Source organism: Tauraco erythrolophus, chromosome 11 (genome assembly GCF_009769465.1).
Source record: "Tauraco erythrolophus isolate bTauEry1 chromosome 11, bTauEry1.pri, whole genome shotgun sequence".
Taxonomy (NCBI): Eukaryota; Metazoa; Chordata; class Aves; order Musophagiformes; family Musophagidae; genus Tauraco; species Tauraco erythrolophus.
Genome location: NC_141475.1, coordinates 852246 through 872526, shown reverse-complemented (window position 1 = coordinate 872526; position 20281 = coordinate 852246). Strand labels below are relative to the sequence as shown.

The following is a 20281-nucleotide window of genomic DNA, read 5'->3' as shown; positions in this document are numbered from 1 at the left end:
CGAGTGTCATTACAGAAAGCGCAAGTCCTGCAGAGGGAAGTGATCTATTTGGGATACCTGATTTCCAAAGGACAACGACAGCTCGGAAATGAAAGGAAGGAGGCCATCTGCAAGACTCCAGAACCAACTACGGTAAAGGAACTTCGAACTTTTCTGGGAATGACAGGTTGGTGTCGTTTATGGATTCATAATTATGGACTGTTAGTTAAACCTTTATATGAACTACTGAAAGACAATCAGAAACAATTAATTTGGACTGATGAGGCCAAAAGAGCCTTCAAAGAATTAAAATTAGAACTGATGAGAGCCCCTGCTTTGGGCTTACCAGATGTGACAAAACTTTTTTGGCTGTTTGCATATGAAAAACGAGGAGTGGCCCTGGGAATTTTAGCCCAAAAGCTGGGACCCTGCAAGCGAGCAGTAGCATATTTTTCCAAACAATTGGACGAAGTCAGCAAAGGATGGCCAGGATGCCTCCGGGCAGTGGCGGCTGTCGTCGTAATCATTCAAGAGGCTCGCAAGGGCAGAAAATGATCGTTTATACTTCCCACGCAGTAATTTCTGTCTTAGAACAGAAAGGTGGACATTGGTTATCACCGTCAAGATTCTTAAAATATCAGGCGATCCTGATGGAGCAGGATGATGTGGAAATCGTTACATCTACAATAGTTAACCCTGCGTCTTTCCTGAGTGATAAACAGGAAACTGACCCCATCGTACATGACTGCATAGAGACAATTGAAACTGTCTATGCAAGTAGACCGGACTTGAAAGAAGAACCACTGGAAGAGGCCGATCATACCTGGTACACAGACGGGAGCAGCTTTGTGAAGAATGGAGTCCGAATGGCCGGGTATGCGGTAACAACAACTGAGCAGGTAATAGAAGCAAGATCTCTCCCAAAAGGTACGTCTGCACAGAGGGCAGAAATAATTGCCTTGGTGAGAGCGCTGGAGCTCGCTGAAGGGCTGCGAGTAAATATATGGACAGATTCAAGGTATGCCTTTGGTGTAGTACATGCTCATGGAGCGATCTGGAAAGAACGAGGACTTTTAACCACACGAGGAAAAGGTATTAAACATGCTGATATGATACTGCGACTTTTAGAAGCAGTTCAGCTTCCAGCAGCTGTGGCCATCATGCATTGTAAAGGTCATCAAAAAGGTAACACTGACAAGGAGGTGGGTAACGAATTGGCTGATCGTAAAGCGAGGCAAGCAGCGGAACAAGGTGAGGTATTAAGTTTGATCCCAGAAAAATCCTTATCACTACCTGAAAAGGTAGAATATGATGAAAAAGATAAAAAGCTTATCAAAGATTTAAAAGCTAAGGTTAATCCATCAGGATGGGCAACAGTAGAGGACAATCGAATAATAGTTCCCTTTAGAATACTATGGATGTTGATAAAAACTGAACATGGCAAAACTCATTGGGGAACAGAAGCTTTATACAATTCTCTCTCTAAGCAAATAATAGCACGAAGTTTATTTCAAACTGTAAAAATGTGGTTAGTAGATGTGAAACCTGTTTAAAGAATAACTCAAAGGCAGACAACCGGGTAAAGTTTGGAAACATTGGCAAAGGATGTGTTCCAGGTCAGAATTGGCAAATAGACTTCTCGGAATTGCCTAGAAAAGGCGGGTATAGATATCTGTTAGTATTAACAGATCCCTATTCCGGATGGCCTGAAGCATTTCCCTGTCGAACTAACAAAGCTCGAGAAGTGACTAAAGTTTTGCTAAGGGAAATCATCCCTCGGTTTGGAGTCCCTGAAGTAATTTCTTCAGACAGGGGGCCGCATTTTGTATCACAAGTAGTGCAATCTGTTAGTAAATTTTTAGAAATTGACTGGAAATTGCATACACCTTATCGACCCCAAGCAAGCGGGCAGGTGTAGAAAATGAATCACTTAATAAAAACACAATTCAAATTACTGTAGAAGGAACTAATAATTCTGTGCTCACAAAGAATCTTTGTGCCCTCGAAAATGAAAAACTAGAATGCTGGAGCAACTTTACATTAACCCAGCCTGTCTTTATAATTTGCCTCTGGAATACTCAGAAAGGTGACATGGCACTCACATTTAAATTCAAAATGGGCATTATTGAACCAGTGACAACAATCACTCCCAGCCCTAACATGATAACAAGTTCATCTAGCACAACGCCACCTATGCCAAATACTCTATTTTTTGAAATTGGACCTTACGTAATTCAGAATACAGGACAACAGCAGATATTGTTTAACCCGTCACGATCCCTCAGACGAGTTGAATTGTCAATGCAAAGTAACATCTCCAGTATCCAGCCAGCCTGTTCACCATTTCTGAAAACCTCTTACATGGGGTGGAAAATGTGGTTACATAGACGAAATATCTTCTCCGAAAAACGAATGAAGAGGGATGTTACCGGTATCCTGGGAACAGGAATGGGAATTCTAAATAATATAGACTCTGAGGTCCTAATGAATAAATTGGTTACAATAACTAGTGACCTAAACAAGTTGGAACATCCTTTACGATCTTCCCTTTTGGCTCTGAGAAGTGAACAGTGGCTTTTATCACGTACATTACCTCAGTGGGAGAACATAAATGAAAAAGACCATCAGTCCATTATAGATGCATTTGGTGCAGCCCAAAACAATATCTCTTTAGCTCTCAGCTGCATCCAAGCTCAATCGTGGATTCAATCCACAACAGCTATGATTATAAAGGAAGGTGAAGAAGGCACTTTACCCAATGAGATTCGGAAAGTGATATGGGATAAGGCAAGTAATTTTGAAAAAGATTCCAATCTTGGTGGCAGTTAGTTAATTTTACTTATGATCCCAAAAATGATATGGTCACAGCCTTTGTGTTAACTATACACAATGCTTCGGTATACACAATATATCCAATCATTGCATTAGGATTAAATCACAATGGGACTACACTGTATCCCTTGGAACACAGAGTGTGGGCACGAAAGAGTGAGAATAAATGGCAAACAATTGACATTAGCACATGCATTGTGCAAGGGCAACAAGGATTCATTTGTGAAAGCAATACCATCAGAGCTCAAGACATCTGTCTTGACACTGAACAGAATGTTTGTCACTTTGAGATACATCCTGACGAAAAACCTAAAACTGTACTTGTATATATAGGTAATGGCTGTGTTTGCCTAAGAACTTCCTGTAATTCCATTTTGGTAGATAACATTACTAGAAATATGAATGATCACTCTAACCTTTGTATCTGTAATTTTGTAACTATCACAGGATGCGATTTTACTTATTTAGCTCCCATCACATCTTATCAATTACTAAAATCTAACTATACATTGTATCATGACCTGCGGCCTACCCCTATTGGAATGAACTCAGCATTGCTGAAAAGACTGGTGCAACATGAAGACTTAAGACGACGCTGAAGAAATACACCACGTCCTGGAACGAGTGAGGAAAGATGGAGAACATCATTGGTGGAATATTTTTATAGGGTATTCACCATCAGCAACTAGAGTGCTGCACTTATTAATACATCCTTTGCTTGTAGTATTAGTAGCAGTAACAATACTAACAATTGTAAACTTTATGTTCTGGTACCAATTAACCAAGTTGACTAGGAGAGTTTGGGTACTACTCACAATTCTTAAACATGAACAATATGAAATTTTGCGAAAGAATTCGCAAGGATAAAGAAAAGGGGGGAATTGTTACCCAACAATAAAAGGGTTAAAGTTTTGTGTAGCAGTTTCATGAAGGGTTCAGTCGGCAGTAGGTGATTTACACATACCTAAAGAAACTAACAAGACGTTCATCCTTGAAGCTGCCAGCAGTGATTAAAACAGAGACTCTTTATCAAGAACTGTCTGCCCTTGGAGGGAACATCCCAGAAACTGCAGAAACTGCATAAACTTTGTTATCATGTTTTTCTAAACTGTGAACATGCAGTGACTTGGGGGAAAAGGTAATTCCGGCAGGGGGAGATCGCGACCACCGACTCACAGACCACCTACCCTAATTACACCCCAGACCCAAAAGAAAGGGGCGGAGGAGGAAAACTGAGCATGCGAAGTGATTTACATGAAAAGCGAGAGAAAATTAACCAATTGTTTAAGAATATGTAAATATGTTATGAATTATGCATGATTGTAGTGTATAACTAATTTTCTGTCCAGAAGCCGGTGTGCACGCTAGGAGGAGAAATCCCCCGTGCACCCAGCGCTGCAATAAAGAATACCTGCTTTCTAAAACTTTAAAACAAGTCTTGGAAAGTTCAGTTTCCTTTTCAGGTATCACCAGCAGCCACCCGCCGAGCAGGGCACGCAGAAGGGAGCGTCGCTGCCAGGCTGGGCCACCCGCCAGCCCCAGGGCACCCAGGCAGAGGGGCGCTGCCGGAACAGCAGCCCCGGCATGGCCGGGGAGCGTAGAGCTGGAAGCCCCAGCAGACCTGGCTAGCCTTGCGTAGCTGTGCTGTCACAGGTCTTTCTGTTATTGCAACTTCCTTAGTCCCTTCTCAAATGTACCCACTACCAAATAGCTAAATCAATTCTCTTCTTAAGGCTTTGTATCCAGCAGTGCTGTCAAAGGAGTTCTTTGGAAGATGCTCCTGTGCAATCATATGTCAGCTACTGGATTAAATGAAAGAACGGCTTAAATTGCTATCCGTGCATTTAGCATTTTAATCGTAAATATTTTCAAAGCTTTCTACAGTCATATCTCATTCCAATTTTAAAAACAGCAGAATGCCAGGAAGGGATTCAACTAGCATAAAAAGAAAAAAAAAAACACAAACAAAAAAGAACCTTCGCTTGCACTATCAAAACTTGACAAATTTAACATCGATTTCAGAGCTTGAACATGTGCCAGACAACTGACCAGTGTCTCCTACAGATTAAGGTTAAAAAAAAATAATTAAAAGACATCTTTCAGCGCCACTGGCAACGTAACATGGGTGGTAGACTACCAAGCCGCAGAGCAGCCATAAATTTTAGCACATCCTCATGGTTTTAAAACATTTTAGAACAACATACGCATCATCAGTTGACACACAGCCATCAGCCTATAGCTTAGGGCCAAGTTTCCCCAATGTATATGGTATAGCACGGGATGCAGGAGGAGTAACCAAGCGGCATCGCAGACCTGTGGTCCACAAAACCTTTTGACTAAGACATAATTCCCCCGGAAAAACAAACCACGCCTAACTGCACGGAGAATACAAAGCGATAGCCCTCCAACATTTTTTTTCTTTGTTTTGGGAAAATAGAGAGTGAAAGTATTATATACCCTCCTAGGGAAGCCTTCTTTTATAGCTGGTTTGGCTCTTGTGCTTAAAAACCAATGTCGGTGTAAGTTAAAACCATGACCTTAAAAGAATCTAGCTAGATGGGGTGATTTCTCATTTTCTGCCAATCAGTTTTAGGCAAAAGAGTAACTAAAAACTACCTCAACTACCTCCCAGCACTAACTTTCAACATTTTTCAATTAAGATTTTGAAAGGAGTAGGAATCCACCACACCCTCCTTATTTTGTTCTTCCACAAAGCCTTTACAACCAGGAACAGAGAATAAGCAAAGAGCTTAACTCTTCTTAAAAGGGAAAAAAAAAGTTTCATCTAGACTTTCAACATCAGAAGAACTAGCACACTGTATCCTTCAATTATTTTTAGCCTTTAGAGCGCATCTGGCATGACTTTTTAGAGGAGCATAAAGCAAAGATAGCATCGCTGCTGCAATGCCCTCCTGGCCCAAGAGCAGAAACAAATTTCACAACCAAAGCGAAGAGGACTCTGATCTCACAGCCACCCACCGGGGGGGAGATGCCCACCTCTTAGCAAAGCTGCTCCTGAGAACATTGGAGAGAGTTTTTGAGAACAAGATGGGAACACCCGCCCCACTGAAATTCCCTGCATGCCAGCAAGCTCCGAGGGCAGCTTTCCGCAGCCCTTCTGGAAGGTGCAGCAGCTCTCAGAAAGGATGTCACGGCTGCAGGTACTCCCTCCTGCCATGCAACAGGTGCAGTAAACAGAATAATCCTTTTTCTTTCCATCGTCAGGCAACACAGCTTACAAACAGCAGATGCCACGTTGCACTTAATACCAGCTGACCCAATCTATCCAGATGTTTATTTATCACAGAGAAAGAATCACACCTTCACTGAGTTTCCATTCCACCCACCACATATTACATATTAAAACCAGCAGGTTCGCATGCCCGAACAGGAACCACTATCACCCCGACGCCAAGCACAATTTTCAGGGAAGCATAACCAGTAAATCTAGTAGCAATTGTGAAAGCAACCCACATAAAGCAGATGCAAATTAAGGAAAACTTCCCTTTTTAAAACTACTTACTCCGTACTTGTTTAATAACAGGTTTCATAGGCTCCAGCCAAATCTGAAATGAAAGAAAAAAAAAAAATTACAAACTGACAATTCATATTTGAATACAATATGCAAACATCCAAAGTAAATTCAAACAAAGCAGGAATTTATGAGCATGTGTTTCTTCCTCACTGTAGCAATGCAGCAATTCCTTTGCTTTAAAAAAATTTACTTACATGTTTGAATCGACGTTTATCAATAGAAAAACCATTGATCCGTGCTTAAAACTTAAATTTTTCTCTCTGATAAGCATATTTTTAAAGAAAGACTACTGCTGTTCTAGTAAAAAGACTATCCATAAAACTAATGCAAAGTACTCTGGACGCTCAACTTTTTTTTTTTCCCTTTTTTTTTTTTTTAACCTCTCCAAACAAAATATTTTAACAGTTTGGTCCTTACGAGTTACTTCTGTGTCTAAGAGCGAGCTGAGGATTTTAAGAACCTTATGAGATGCAGTAACACTTGGGAGACTTTGCAGAAGAAACAAAAACTAAGGAAGTTTTACTCTATCTCCTTGTCTCAAGAGCAGCGTGTATTCGTGCCATTAGCATTCTCTGCGTTCTTGGTCATGCTTTCTGCGTGTGAGCCCTAAAACTAAAAAGAGTAATAGAAAAAAATAACATGGACACAGTTTTGGGAACATTTTCTAGTTTAGAAGCCACACTGTCCTCTTCGCAAGGTACGAGATAAGCGACACGGAGGCTTACAGGGTCAGCACTTACCTGGATCAATGATTTTAAAAGCCTGCAGGTCTACATGTCTGTTGAGGTTTAAATTTATTAGAAAGAGGTTCTTAACAACTCTGCAGGGAAATTACCTGAAGATAAATGTGAACACTATCAAAATTACACATGTGGTATGATTTTGTACGTGCTCTACAGACCACACTTTGAGTTGATGTCCCTCCTTTCAGAGGGAAGGAGGATTTTATTTATGTCCCTGAAAGTGGGAACATCAGCAACTATTTAACTGCTTTATACATTTTTTGAGATATAACAAGAATCTGATTGCTCCCCTCTGCCTTATTAGTCGTCATCCTGGTGAGCGAAGCAGATTTACAAGAATCAAAGACAGAATCCTACAGAAGATTCCAGCAGACTTTGAAACTTTTCGACGCTCAAGCAACTGCACCCACCCAACCTTTTTATTACACTGAATTTGACAGGGAACTGTACATACCCAATACGACTGGATGTTCTGGAACTCAATCCCAAAGTAGTCGGATTCAATCAAATTCAGATGCTTGTAAACTTCCGTCAATAATGTCTGGCCATAATATTTTGACTGAAGAGGTAAAAAAAAACAAAACAAACAAAAAACACAGTGAGATGAAGATGAGTGAGTTTACAGCAAATTAGGAAAAAATTCTAGCATCTTCAGAAACTGTAGAAAAACATCTCACAGATTTTTCACATTATTTTTGTCACTGTAACATGCAAACATCCAGTACACAGGCGCAGCTCCACCCAAACAAGTTTCACAGGACCAGAGGAACTCAAGCTGGAAGGGGCCACTGGAGGTCACCTCCGTCCAACCTCCTGCTCAACGCAGGGTCAGCTGTGAGACCAGTCTGGATCAGCTGCAAACCATTTGCAGCTCCTTCGATAAACCAGCACCAGCTGTTTGTGTAGCTGGACGGTGTGGCTGGCCCCCAGCTGCAGCAGGGGCTGCCAAAACCCTGCTGGCACCCATCCCTGTCCCCTCGTTCCAACACCAGGGACCACACGGCCACACGCAGCTTTCGTGCCGGCAAGACTTCACGGAGTACGCGGACGCTCTCAGCGAGCCCAAGACTGCCAAGGAAGGCTGGTGCAGGGCAGCTGGCACCACACCAGGGTTTCCCCTGACGCTGGAAGCCCCGTCTGGCCCCGCAGGAAAGCCGGAGCTGGGCAAGCAGGGCTTCCCGGGGCCGGGCCACCGCTGCCGGGGACCGCGGCGACTGCTCATCGCAGCACACGCAAGGTCTTTGCTGACAGAACTAGAACTCGTCTTCTACAAAGGAACATCTCTGAAAACTCCTCATGTTTTTCTTGTAACAGTGTTCGAGAAAAGCCAAGGTGACAGTATACATCCCGTTAATTAAAAAATAAACAGGAAGGCTACAGTGGGAACCCCAACACCCTCCTCTCACAACATGCCTTCTGTGTAAAGTCATCTGTGATGAGCTCCTCCCTCAAGAAACCCTCTCACCAGCCCTTTCCACAGTCAAGTCAGGTGCAAAGCCACAAAAAAAACATTGGCAGAGAGTGGCTATGGTAATATGGGAGAAAACAGGAAACTTTCCCAGCACATCCAAAACAACTACGCTTGGGTCTACTTATTAAAACACATGAGCTTGCTCTCAGCATCTATTATGGTATGACTGTAGCTGCCACCACAAGAAAAACAGCCTTTATGAACCCACACATCAGTCCACCCAGATCACACAGAAAAGAACCCAAAGGGCTTTCGCATCCCTCGGTACCTGTTCCAGCAACACACAAAAGCTAGCAGGACTTCTCAGGGAATGGTCTGGGTTGGAAGGGACCTCAAAGATCATCTAGATCCAGCCACAGGCAGGGACACCTTCCACCACACCAGGTTGCTCAAAGCCCCATCCAACCTGGCCTCGAACACTTCCAGGGATGGGGCAGCCACAACTTCTCTGGGCAACCTGTGCCAGTGCCTCACCACCCTCAGAGGGAAGAATTTCTTCCTTATATACAATCTAAATCTCCCCTCTGTCAGTTTAAATCCATTGCCCCGTGTCCTGTCACTACACACCCTTGTCCAAAGTCCCTCTCCAGCTTTCTTGGAGCCCCTTTAGGTACTGGAAGGTGCTGGAAGGTCTCCCCAGAGCCTTCTCTTCTCCAGGCTGAACAGCCCCAACTCTCTCAGCCTGTCTCCATAGCAGAGGTGCTCCAGCCCTCGGATCATCTTGGTGGCCTCCTCTGGACCTGCTCCAGCAGCTCCATGTCCTTCTTGTGTTGGGGACCCCAGAGCTGAACGTGGTATTCCAGGGGGGGTCTCAGGAGAGCAGAGCAGAGGGGCAGAATCCCCTCCCTCGCCCTGCTGCCCACGCTGCTCTGGATGCAGCCCAGGACACGGTTGGCTTTCTGGGCTGCCAGCGCACGGTGCCGGCTCATGGTGAGCTTCTCATCAACCAGCACCCCCAAGTCCTTTTCCTCAGGGCTGCTCTCCATCCATTCTCCACCCAGCCTGTACTTGTGCTTGGGATTGCCCCGACCCACATGCAGGACCTTGCACTTGGCCTTGCTGAACTTCATGAGGTTCTCACAGGCCCATCTCTCCAGTCTGTCCAGGTCCCTCTGGATGGCATCCCTTCCCTCCAGCGTGTCCATCACAACACACAGTTGGTGTCGTCAGCAAACTTGCTGAGGACAGTTAGTGTAGGCTGCAGAAGAAGACAGCATGGCCACTGACATCCATGTTCTACCTTGGACCACAGAACAAATTCTGCAACTTCAGCAACTGGGTCTGACAGCACTCTGGCCAGCCGAGTTATCTGGCAGAACACACCTCAGGCATTCATGCCACCAAGGTCTTGTTTATTGGGAAAAGTCAAAGTGCTGGAAGACTCTACGACTTTCCCATCAAAGCTGGCACAGTTCTGTAACTGACTCTCTAAACTCGGAATGCTGTATCTTTAAAAAGTATTAGGTATTATAATAAATCACCGATAGAGTTAGCATAATTTAATAAATTGCAAATGAAACATCTAACAGAACTTTAAGTTAAAATAAAAAGGGTTTAAAAAAGTAAAAAAAGATGGTGAAAGTTAGGGAAATTGTTTGACATTACATAAAAAGCCAAAAGTAACTGCTTTGTACAGGAGAGGTTAACTGTCGATGTTTTTAGAACTGTGCAATTTCGCTAAATACCTCTGCACCACTTCAAAAAAAAAAAAAAAAAACTTCAGTGAGAAAAAGTCTGACAGCTCTGCAGTCCTGCAAATCTGAGATAGCTTTGGGAATTGCGCTGGTGTGAACGGAGCTGACCGAATCCAACGCCATAACCAAGAAGGAAAGTGGAGAAACAGAAGGACAGAGAACACCACGAGATCAGCCCGTCCTTCTCATCCGTGCTTTGCCGAGGCAGGGCAAGGGCAGCACGGGTCAGGTGAACTCACCAGGCACAAACACCACTCTTTCAGAAAGTTTCTTGGTACCACGCTGGATCAGGCCAGCGATGCCAAAACCCCCAAATAAAACGGCAAGTCAGGAGAAACGATCCACTTCTTCATCACTTCAGTGGATACAGAGATGTCTGGTTGGGAGATGACACAGTATGGTGAGGAGGAGAGGTCTCCTCTTCTTCCAGTCAAGTTTTGCCATGTCTAAATGGCATTTTCTTTCTAAGAATTCAGTTGGAGTTTTTTCAGCCAAAATCCATGCTTGCAGAAGATTCCGTGGGTATGGTATGGATTTGATTTGGTTTTTAAATGTTTTTCAGATGATGTCAGTGAAACAAGGAACGATACAGGTAATGACAAACCACATCTTCAGTAAACAGTGCTCGTGCTCTTCAGTCTACAGGCACGTTTCCAGGCACGTCACCGACTGCTTGCCACAGGACCCCCATGCTCCCCAAGAAACGCACTTCGAAAATTAAAACTTTCAAACGAAAGGCATTGCTTGCCTTGCACTTGTGCACAAATCTTAAAATAGTAACAGAAAAAAAAAATCCTTAAATATAGTAGGACTTTTTTTATGGTAGAGACACACCTGCATTTTGTGTTACTGGATGCCTGCTGTTCACAGGCACCACAGGTTTGAGCATGGAATACTTTTCATCCCCATGTTTGCGGGGATGCAGCAATACCCTGACCGACCTCCAGCACCTCCACCTGAAGAAGATGGGCCACATCAGCCTGCCTGGTCACCAATGGATCTACTAACCTCTAGAAGCCATTGACCAGGAGATGTCCTGGGACCCCAAGTCTCTGATTTCTCATTTGTGAAATAGGCAGTAATTCTGGTTCCCATCACCTTCTGCTGTGACTGATAAACCTTGACTGACTTGTGAAAGGTGTCTGGTAACATTCAGACAAGTTTCACAGTCTAACTGTGTGCTGTCCATGGCTAGTTATCAACAGCCATTCGAGTTATCCCCATCGGATCGTAACAGGGCGTTCAAACCGAGCTGCATCTCCGCGGCTCCATCAAGCTCCGCGCCCGATGGCAGCCCAGCTGCCTTCATTTCTCCCAAAAAGGGAGTCTGTATGGCACCCATACCCCTGGCACCTCTCCTTCCACCGCTTCGAGAGAAACTGGAGATGAAGAAATTAAGGTAGTGGGAGCTGGAAGCACTTTGCAACTGATTAAATCACAAAGGTGCTATCCAAACGTTCAAAGCGTAGAGTTACTTTGCCTGAGCTATCGACTATAATTTTGGCTGTCGTTTACAATAACAAGTTAAGAAAAACCTCATTCTAAGCTGAATATCATTTCATAGCACTTCCTTCAAAGCATAAAGCAACGATAACAACGCCACATTTTAAAAGAACAATATTACTTTAATTTGATTTTATTTTTAAATAAAAATTGATTACAAAAGCTTGAGACAGAACACAATCTTTTATTATTATGCCTCAAACTCTGTGGGAAAACTCTTCTTAGAGCTATTCAGTTCCTCAAATTGTTTGTTACATTTATAACCTTCCTTTCCAAAGACATTCTTTAACATTTTGAAGTTGACAAAAATGAAAGTTACATAGTGGGTAGCTCCATGTCATTGTCTAATCTGCATAAAAGCAGCAAAAAGCAAAATCTTTTCAGTAACTACTTAATTACTGCAACTTTGACGTCAGGGCAAGAAGCTGCATGAATGCATTTCAGAAAGGTCCCATTTTCCATACAAATTCACAACACGACATACTTTCCATTCCAAACTCCTCAATTACTCTTTATATTCTGCCAAGACGACGACTACTGGTATTGCTGAATTACTGAATTATTTCACAGGAAAAAAGAAAGAAAAAAATCAGGGTAAAAAAAAATAAATTAAATAGGCAGCTAACCAAAGCGTTCCTCAGTGACCCAGCTCTAACTGTACAAATGTAAATAAATAAAATAAAGTCAGAACGACAGTTGTTTTTGTTTTATCATCCTTACTGTTATTTCCTATTTTCTCAAATATCACTAGCTACACGGCAGATCCTCCCTCTGCCATAATGTTTTAGCTTAGAAAGACCGAAAAATACACTAGGAACACACAGCCTATGATTTCCAGCAGACTGTAGTTTGGTATTATCACAATTAATTCTTCCTCAGTAACTCCCAAACATGTCTTCCAGAACATCCTAACTCCCTGCTTCCACGTATTTTAACTTAAAAACATTAAAAAAAAAAACCCGTGTTTTCATAATGAGTAGTATTCTCGTATTCCGAAACGGACAAACTGCCCTTGCTCAAACTTTCCAAAAACGAAATCCGCTTTTGGCAGCAGTTGGGCTGGAAGGGGGGGGGCAGGAATGAGTCCAAAAGCCAGGAGTTTGGAAAAAACGGAGAGTTACAAAGCAGAGGTACAGAACGGAAACTGGTGCAGCCAGAGCCGGAGGAGCCGCCGGCTCCCAAATTCGGCGAACATCAGCTGACCTTGGATTCTGTGTTACAGAAATCCCAACTGTTGGGAGCCCGAATCCTCCGGGAACCAGTGGATGTGCCTGAGAGGAAGAAGTTGGTATTCAACACCATCACTGACAAGTGGCCAACACGGAGCGCCCCGCGGGCATGAAAAATCAACCGAGCTGACTTAAAGCCCCTCCACCATCCACACTTTTTACTTTTTTATGGCTTTTGGTGCACTTCGTGGTCTTCCTAATGAAGGAGTGACTCCTTATCTTTTGGCGAATGTCAAAAATGACAATCAGCAACCAAACACAGCAGTTACACTAGGAAAAAATTTTTTACTATGAGAGTGGTAGAACACTGGAACAGGTTGCCCAGAGAGGTGGTGGATGCTCCATCCCTGGAGACGTTCAAGGCCAGGTTGGACAAGGCCCTGAGCAACCTGATCTAGTTGGAGATATCCCTGTTCCTTGCAGGGGGGTTGGACTAGATGACCTTTGAAGGTCCCTTCCAGCCCTAACCATTCTATGATTCTATGATTCTATGATTTGTTATTTCCTTCCTTAACCAGAAACACACAAACATTTCATGGAGTTGATAGCTCTGTTTATCCACAGCCCGTCTGTAATCTGTTAGATCTCCGTCCAAATGCAGCGTGATACATCAAAAATGCCTTCAAACCTCCCTACTCATAACTAGCATTAACGCTACGTATAAACAAAACTGCCTTTATGAATACAGGGTGTATGTTTAAACCATAAAGAAGGAGATAATACAAGATGGTAAACAATACTGTTCATTAACTTTTTGTTTTCATGGCTAAACCAAGAAAACCTTACATCTCCGTATCGAGTTTTTAATCCACAGATCGGAAAAGTAAAAAATAACCCTTTTTTTTTTTCCAGTGCTTTATTAGTTTCTTCAATTTTGATTGGAACAAGTGGCTCAAATGAAAACAGTCCCTGCCACCCCACAAAAACAGGTACCTGGTAAAAACAGATGCACCAAACTCTGTTTTCACACGCTCAGCCAAACACCGCTTAAATACTGAAATATTAATATTAATATACTGGAATATTAATATACCGGAATATTAATATACTGGACTATTAATATACTGGAATATTAATATACCGGAATATTAATATACTGGACTATTAATATACTGAAATATTAATATAGTGAAATATTAATATACTGAGATATTAATATTTAAATACTTAAACACAACTTTCAGCTTCAACTACTTCAATTCTTCTTTTAGTATTTTGTGAGGAAAATTGTATTTTAAGTAGACTCAACCCAGCTTGTTTGTCAAACTTCTTCCAGTTCTCTACCCTAGTCACTGGTATGAATTTTTTTTTTTTTTTTTAACTTTTTTTCCACCCGAGAGAGCACAGTCCAGCCACCAGCATACTGGAACGCTCCCACTTGCGGCGGCAGCCTTTCCACGCAGTGCTGGGAGAACCCCCCAGTGCCTCTCGGCTCACCCTACGGAAGCTGAACCCATCATTCCCAACACCTGCAGCCTGTGCCAGGCAGGGCACCCCCCGGAGAGCATCGCTGCCAGTGACCTGGATACTCATCCCGAGCCGAGCACGTCTTACTTCACAGTCCCAGACCCTGGGAATACACCGCCACCCTGAAAATGATTTCCTGACTTCTTCACAAATCCAGACAGCGTGTGTTTTCACACTTTCCTTAAATATTGTGTGTCACCGTATTTCTCCGTGGCATTGAAATCCAATTTACTCAAATACGGAAGCTGCAAAAGCAAATACAAATTTCTAAACTATTTTAAGTCACATTATTACGCTGCATATTGGGTGTTACATTTTTTTTTAAAAGAAAAAATTTACATTTTTTGTCCTAAGATTTCAGTGGTTGGTTTTGTTGTGGGGTTTGGTTTTTTTTTTAAACAGAATCCACAGCCAGACAAATTATTCTAGAAATGTGAGCCTCTGGCTCATTTAATTAAGGTTAGCTCTAAAAGCTGTGATCGTTTAAAGGTTCAAGCAGTGTTAAAGCACTCCACTGCCAAAGGAACCAGCTCTACTCAACAAACATGCTTTTCCAGGGTGGGTAGACTTGCTGGATGCCTGAAAGTAGGAAAACAGTCATTTGTTGACATGGGAAAAGATCCCCAAGAGGGAGGGAATTACGTGAATGACATTGGGAAACGTATACTTAGGTAGATAACATGTAGAGACAAAAAACGGTCCCGAGTTCCAAAAGTGCTCTCGTGCTGAAATACCTGAAACACACACCGTGCTCGGAGAAAAACAAAACGGCACGATGGTTAAGCACTCTACCAACACGTGGTCCCCAAGTGCTGCCTACCAACAGCACACCAGAGATCCACGTAAAAACTACTGGGTGTTGAGCAGAAATTCCCAGTCATTTTCATCACCTGGGGAGAAAAATATAAACACGCACCCCCAATACCTCAGCTCTAGAGGACCTGGGGAAGGGCAAGTCCCCCAAACGAAAACCCGGGACCACACCACCAGAAAGAGCTTTGCAGGATGCTGCTGCTCGACACTTTGGCCCCGGAGTTGGTGCTTGCTAATAATTAAGCATCCAGACGCCAGCAACGACAGTATCATGGAGAGCAGCCGCGTTGAGGCGGCTGATCCCACGCAGCCGTGAAGGTCGCGGCGTCGGAACGCCGGAAAATTGCGCTCCCGGTGATGCCGGGACGGTTTTTAAAACACGGGCTGTGTGAAATACTCTGCAAAGAGCCTTCCTCAAACACAGAGCACACACTTGAAAGGGCTCAGCCTCCTCAGCACGCTACGCTAAATATCTGCACTGTTTCAAGCCTTTAAACAACTTGGTGGCTGAAATAACCAAGGACAGACACAAGTGCCTGGTTATAAACATGGCCTGCTGTCAAAAACAGCCATTTTTTGGGGCATTCTCAAAAAAAGCCTTTTTCCACTTTAAGAAATTAAGGCTCATAACAGAACTTTGAACATACAAGCTGAGAAACGGTACAGTCAAGCTAAGAAACTAGAAGTTAGGAGGCTGATGATGTCTATTTTCTCCCCCTGAACTTTGCTGCCAGACCCTACACACTTGTGCAAATCTCTGCACCTCCCTACACCCACTCCCTCCGACACGTCTGGCCACTTCATGCATGCAGGCACTTGCACGTAGGTGCATCATTTCATACATGTACATACGTATATAAATAAAACTCTATATTTTTAAGTAATTTTAAACACAGACATTACACTGCTTCGCTGAGTTTATAAAAAAAAAGATCACTAAAATCGCTAGTCATCATACGTTGATTATGCTCAAAACCATCATCCATGCTCACACCAACCAGCTTCCATCTGGGCTTTCCCTACGAGGCGTTACGGCACTCCAGGTCAGGACACCTCTTGAGGAAGCCTGCCCGAAGGAAACAGTTTAAAATACTAAGGAAGTAAGATGAGCGTGGAAGATCCTTTACACAAATCAGGTATTTTCACAGGAAAGGTCAAAACTATCTTTTGCTTTGTGCAAACCAGTTGTCCTAACATCACTCCCCCTGTACTTTGAGTGGAGCTCCGATACCGTGGCAATGGGTTAATAAATACCAACAAGTCAGATTAGATAAGGCCAAAGCTTTGCAAACTTCCCCCTTTCCAGCAGGAATCCTTCCTACACCTCTGGCTTCAGGCTGGCTGCCCGAGACGTGGGCGGAGGGGCACAGTGAAACACGTCACGTCAAACACACCAGCCCCGGTTTCAGCGCTGGGACAGCAAGCCTGCAAGCGAGCTCCCACCGCTTCCCATCGCTTGGGAAACGTCACCTCTCCAGGCCGGCCGAAGCAACGAGGAGACATCCATAGCTGAAATACTTCCTCTCCCGTTCCTCTGCCGTAAGGCTGGGAAGAAACGACTTACGCCATGTTTTCAAACCTGCTTTGGCCAGTGAGAGCTCCGAAGTACAGAGGCACACGTGCGAACGCCGAGCACGGTGCTACAAACACGGCAAAAAGGCATCATGAGTTCTACGACAAGAGGAAAGAGACCACCAAAGGGTGACATGCTCCAGTTGCCAGAGCCCGGTTTTTGTCTCCCTGCCGCGCTTCGTACCTGCGGGCTCCGACCACGCAGCCCAAGTCAGGGCAGCAGCGCACGCAGAAGCTGTTCAAAGACAGGCAGGGGGGTTGGAACGGGATGATCTCTGAGGTCCCTTCCAACCCAAACCATCCCGTGATTCCATGATTCTATTTAAATGCCTGCTCACAAGGCTGTGCTGCTCTGAACACAAGCGGGTACCAGGAGACATCAAGTCCCTTTTTCCAGTTGGCACCAACTAAAATCTCTCTGAACTGCCTCTTGGCACGCTGCATTTCTGTGGCTGTCTTTAGCTGGCTGTGCGTTGCTCCTTGGGTTGGTTTTTTTTCCCCTTTCGGGCTCTATATATTCTACAGAATTATCCATCTGTGGACCCAACTTCGAATGTCACCCACACCCAGAGGAGGCTTCCAGACAACATCCCCCCCCACTCTGCAATACAGCATTTCTTAGAATTATTTTGATAGAATGGCACAGAACTAATTTCAGCTGATTTTCACTATCCTTCGTCACCAGGTTATAAAAAAAGAAAGGAAAGAACACCTGCCTCCTGCAGAAGTGTTTGAGAAACTAACAGTATTTCCTTTCCTTATTAGTGATCACGACACATTATTGGAATTAGTAAGGAAGCTAACAGGTAACAGCTTTTTTTTTCCTTTACAAGGTTGCATATAAGTTAATTCCTTTGGGTGCCTCCTGAACTAAGTACAAAAATTGTACCACTGCACGTATGCCAAGACCATTAAGTTCTGCACTGGTTGACTTTACCAGATCTCATCCAGACAGAGCAATTACAGGCAGAAAGTTCTCAGCATGCTTACAATAAATTAAAGACATCCTAAAGAGTTCAGCTTTACACCAACTCGGAGTTAAGCGAAGTAAATGTGGCTCTTCCTCAACTCACCCTTCTGAACCCAAACAAGGGAAGTTGTTCATCCATGCATACTCACCACAGCATATCCCAGCCACACAAACAGTTACTCAATCTATCACATTCGGCTTTCAAGGACTTTGATAACACCTGATCACCGTTTTGCTAAACAGTTTCTGTGTTTTAAGTGACAATATCTGCATTTAATAGACTTCTCATACAAAAACACTCAGATTGCTTCTCCTCTGCTGCAGTAAAACTCAATTTTGTTTTTACGTAACGGGACACCTAATGTCAAGAGGACTGAAAAGCAGTAAATTGTTTTTATAATACAATTTGAGTTCATATCCTCCCCTAGAAACAAACAAAAAAACACACTCCAAACGTCTGTCAATAAAATGGCTGCAGTTTTACCTTTCCCCACCCAATACCACATTCCCACATAGCATCAAAAAAGTCAAGGCCCCGAACACAAAATAACAGGTTTAAAAACATATATCGTAGAATCAAACAGCATGCAAATTGCAAAGCTTCAGCCACTTTCTTTTTAAACCCTATAATAACTTCAAATTTTAAATAGCGAATTACTGACTTTCTCTTCTGAGGTCAGACAAAAATAAGTCCTAAGGCAGCTTATTTGCCATATTTAGGAGAGCCGAACCGGAGAAATGACAAACATCTGGCTATGATTCTTTCTGGAATTTTGACTATTTCTTCCCGGCCAGGGAAGAAAAACACGGAGCTGACTAACAAAGCATCACGATTCCTCCGGCGTAGCGCCTAATAGGATTCCGAAGCAGCCTGTCCTCCCACTTCCCACATATTTAAGCTGTTAATACTTTTACAGCACGGAGGGAAGAAAGCCTTTCTGAAAGGAAGATCTGAGCAGGCGAAGGGAGAGGCAGGAGGGCAGCTCGTGCCAGAGCCCGGCTCCGCCGGAGCGCCGGCGGCAGGCTGCCCCGCGGTGCCGAAACGCTGGCTCTTACTGAGAAGCAGCATTTTTCGGTGTGCACCAGCTGAAAACGCTCTCCAAACCACGGGGAGAGGCACACACACCAGCTGTCAGACGACACCTTTGCAATTACAGATGCCTGCAAACATCACAGAAACCAGTATAACTAACCATAGTTATCCTACTCTATTCTAAACGTACGGATGGAAGGGAATTTTGCACTTTTCATAGCGCAATTTGTAAATTTAAATAAAGCAAGGAAAAGGCATACGGGTGGCCAGCAAAGGCACTATCACATCATCCAGTAGCTGTTTTCAACATAGAACAGAATAAGCCACTTAAATTTTGTAGTAATATAATAGTTTCACAGGGTGCATCAGCAAACTCCAAAACAGACATGAGTGGTGAGTGGACAAGACCTAATAAGAAAATACAGTGAGGGGAAAAGTGTAATCTTATTTGACCAGCCTGTTCTCATCAACAGCACTGGAATCAAGGGTTTGCCCACCTTGTGTCCCAGGGAGAGGGACACACGGCACAGCGCCGCAGGGATGCGGAACGCACTCCATCTTTCATGTACTCGGTAAGGAAATAAAGAGATACAACCACCTTCAAGAATCTGAGTCATGCACGAGGGAACAATAGACCTGGCAGAAAGACAGAAAATAGGAAAAATCCTGACAAAATGAAAAAGCATTTTCCTAAGGCCCAGCTTCACTAGCCTGACTCTCAAAGAAAGTCTTAAATGACGCTGAACTTCAGAGCACGGTGAAACTGCAGGACAAAACTGAAATCCCAACGCAAGTTAGTTTGAAACCCAAGGCAAGTTCCAACCAACATAAAGCTAAACTCGTATATTAACATGTGCATAACACCAAGATCTATGTTTTATTGAGAAGCAAGTTACTTCATTATATTGGAGGAAAAAGAAAAAAAAAGAATGAACAGACTTGTGTGCTCAAAGCAACCCAACAAAGAATAATAGGAAAAAATAAAATTCTAGTTTAAGTTTTCCCATTGAGCAAAACAGGCAGGCAGACTCACCTGGTTTTGCTGGGTGCTGAAGACTGTGCTCTGATTTTATGATGGCTATTACAGTTCTACAGGATTCATTCTCCAGTAGGTGAAAAGACAGAAAAGTTCAACTATAATATAATGCATAAGTCTCACTCCCAAATTTTATGTTCAAGGAGAAGAGGAAGTACACGCAATCAAAGACATGCCACGTTCTCCCCAAACACTCTGGTAAACTTCAAGCAAAATCATCTAAACTTCTTTTTCCAGGGCATTTTCACATAGCATAGAGGAAAATTCACCTAAGAAAGCAAGCACACGTACTGCCTACATAAGGAACATCATACAGACCAAATATTAAACATCACATTATAACAGCAACTCCATCAAATGTCTTAGAAGCTAGGTCAGAGAGACAGACCTTACAGCTGGACTGT

At 43.4% G+C, this 20281-nt stretch overlaps 1 protein-coding gene across 3 annotated transcripts in view; it reads right to left on the bottom strand.

The window, feature by feature from the left end:
- Positions 1-20281, bottom strand: part of FARP2 (FERM, ARH/RhoGEF and pleckstrin domain protein 2) — an 85918-nt gene that overhangs the window by 60378 nt on the left and 5259 nt on the right. For all 3 annotated transcript variants that reach the window (XM_086618181.1, XM_086618180.1, XM_086618179.1), the window contains exons 2-3: positions 7544-7648; positions 6335-6377 (exon numbers count right to left, since the gene is read on the bottom strand). In XM_086618181.1, coding sequence (XP_086474307.1) covers positions 6335-6377; positions 7544-7648 — 148 coding nt within the window. The remainder of the gene's footprint in view (positions 1-6334; positions 6378-7543; positions 7649-20281) is intronic.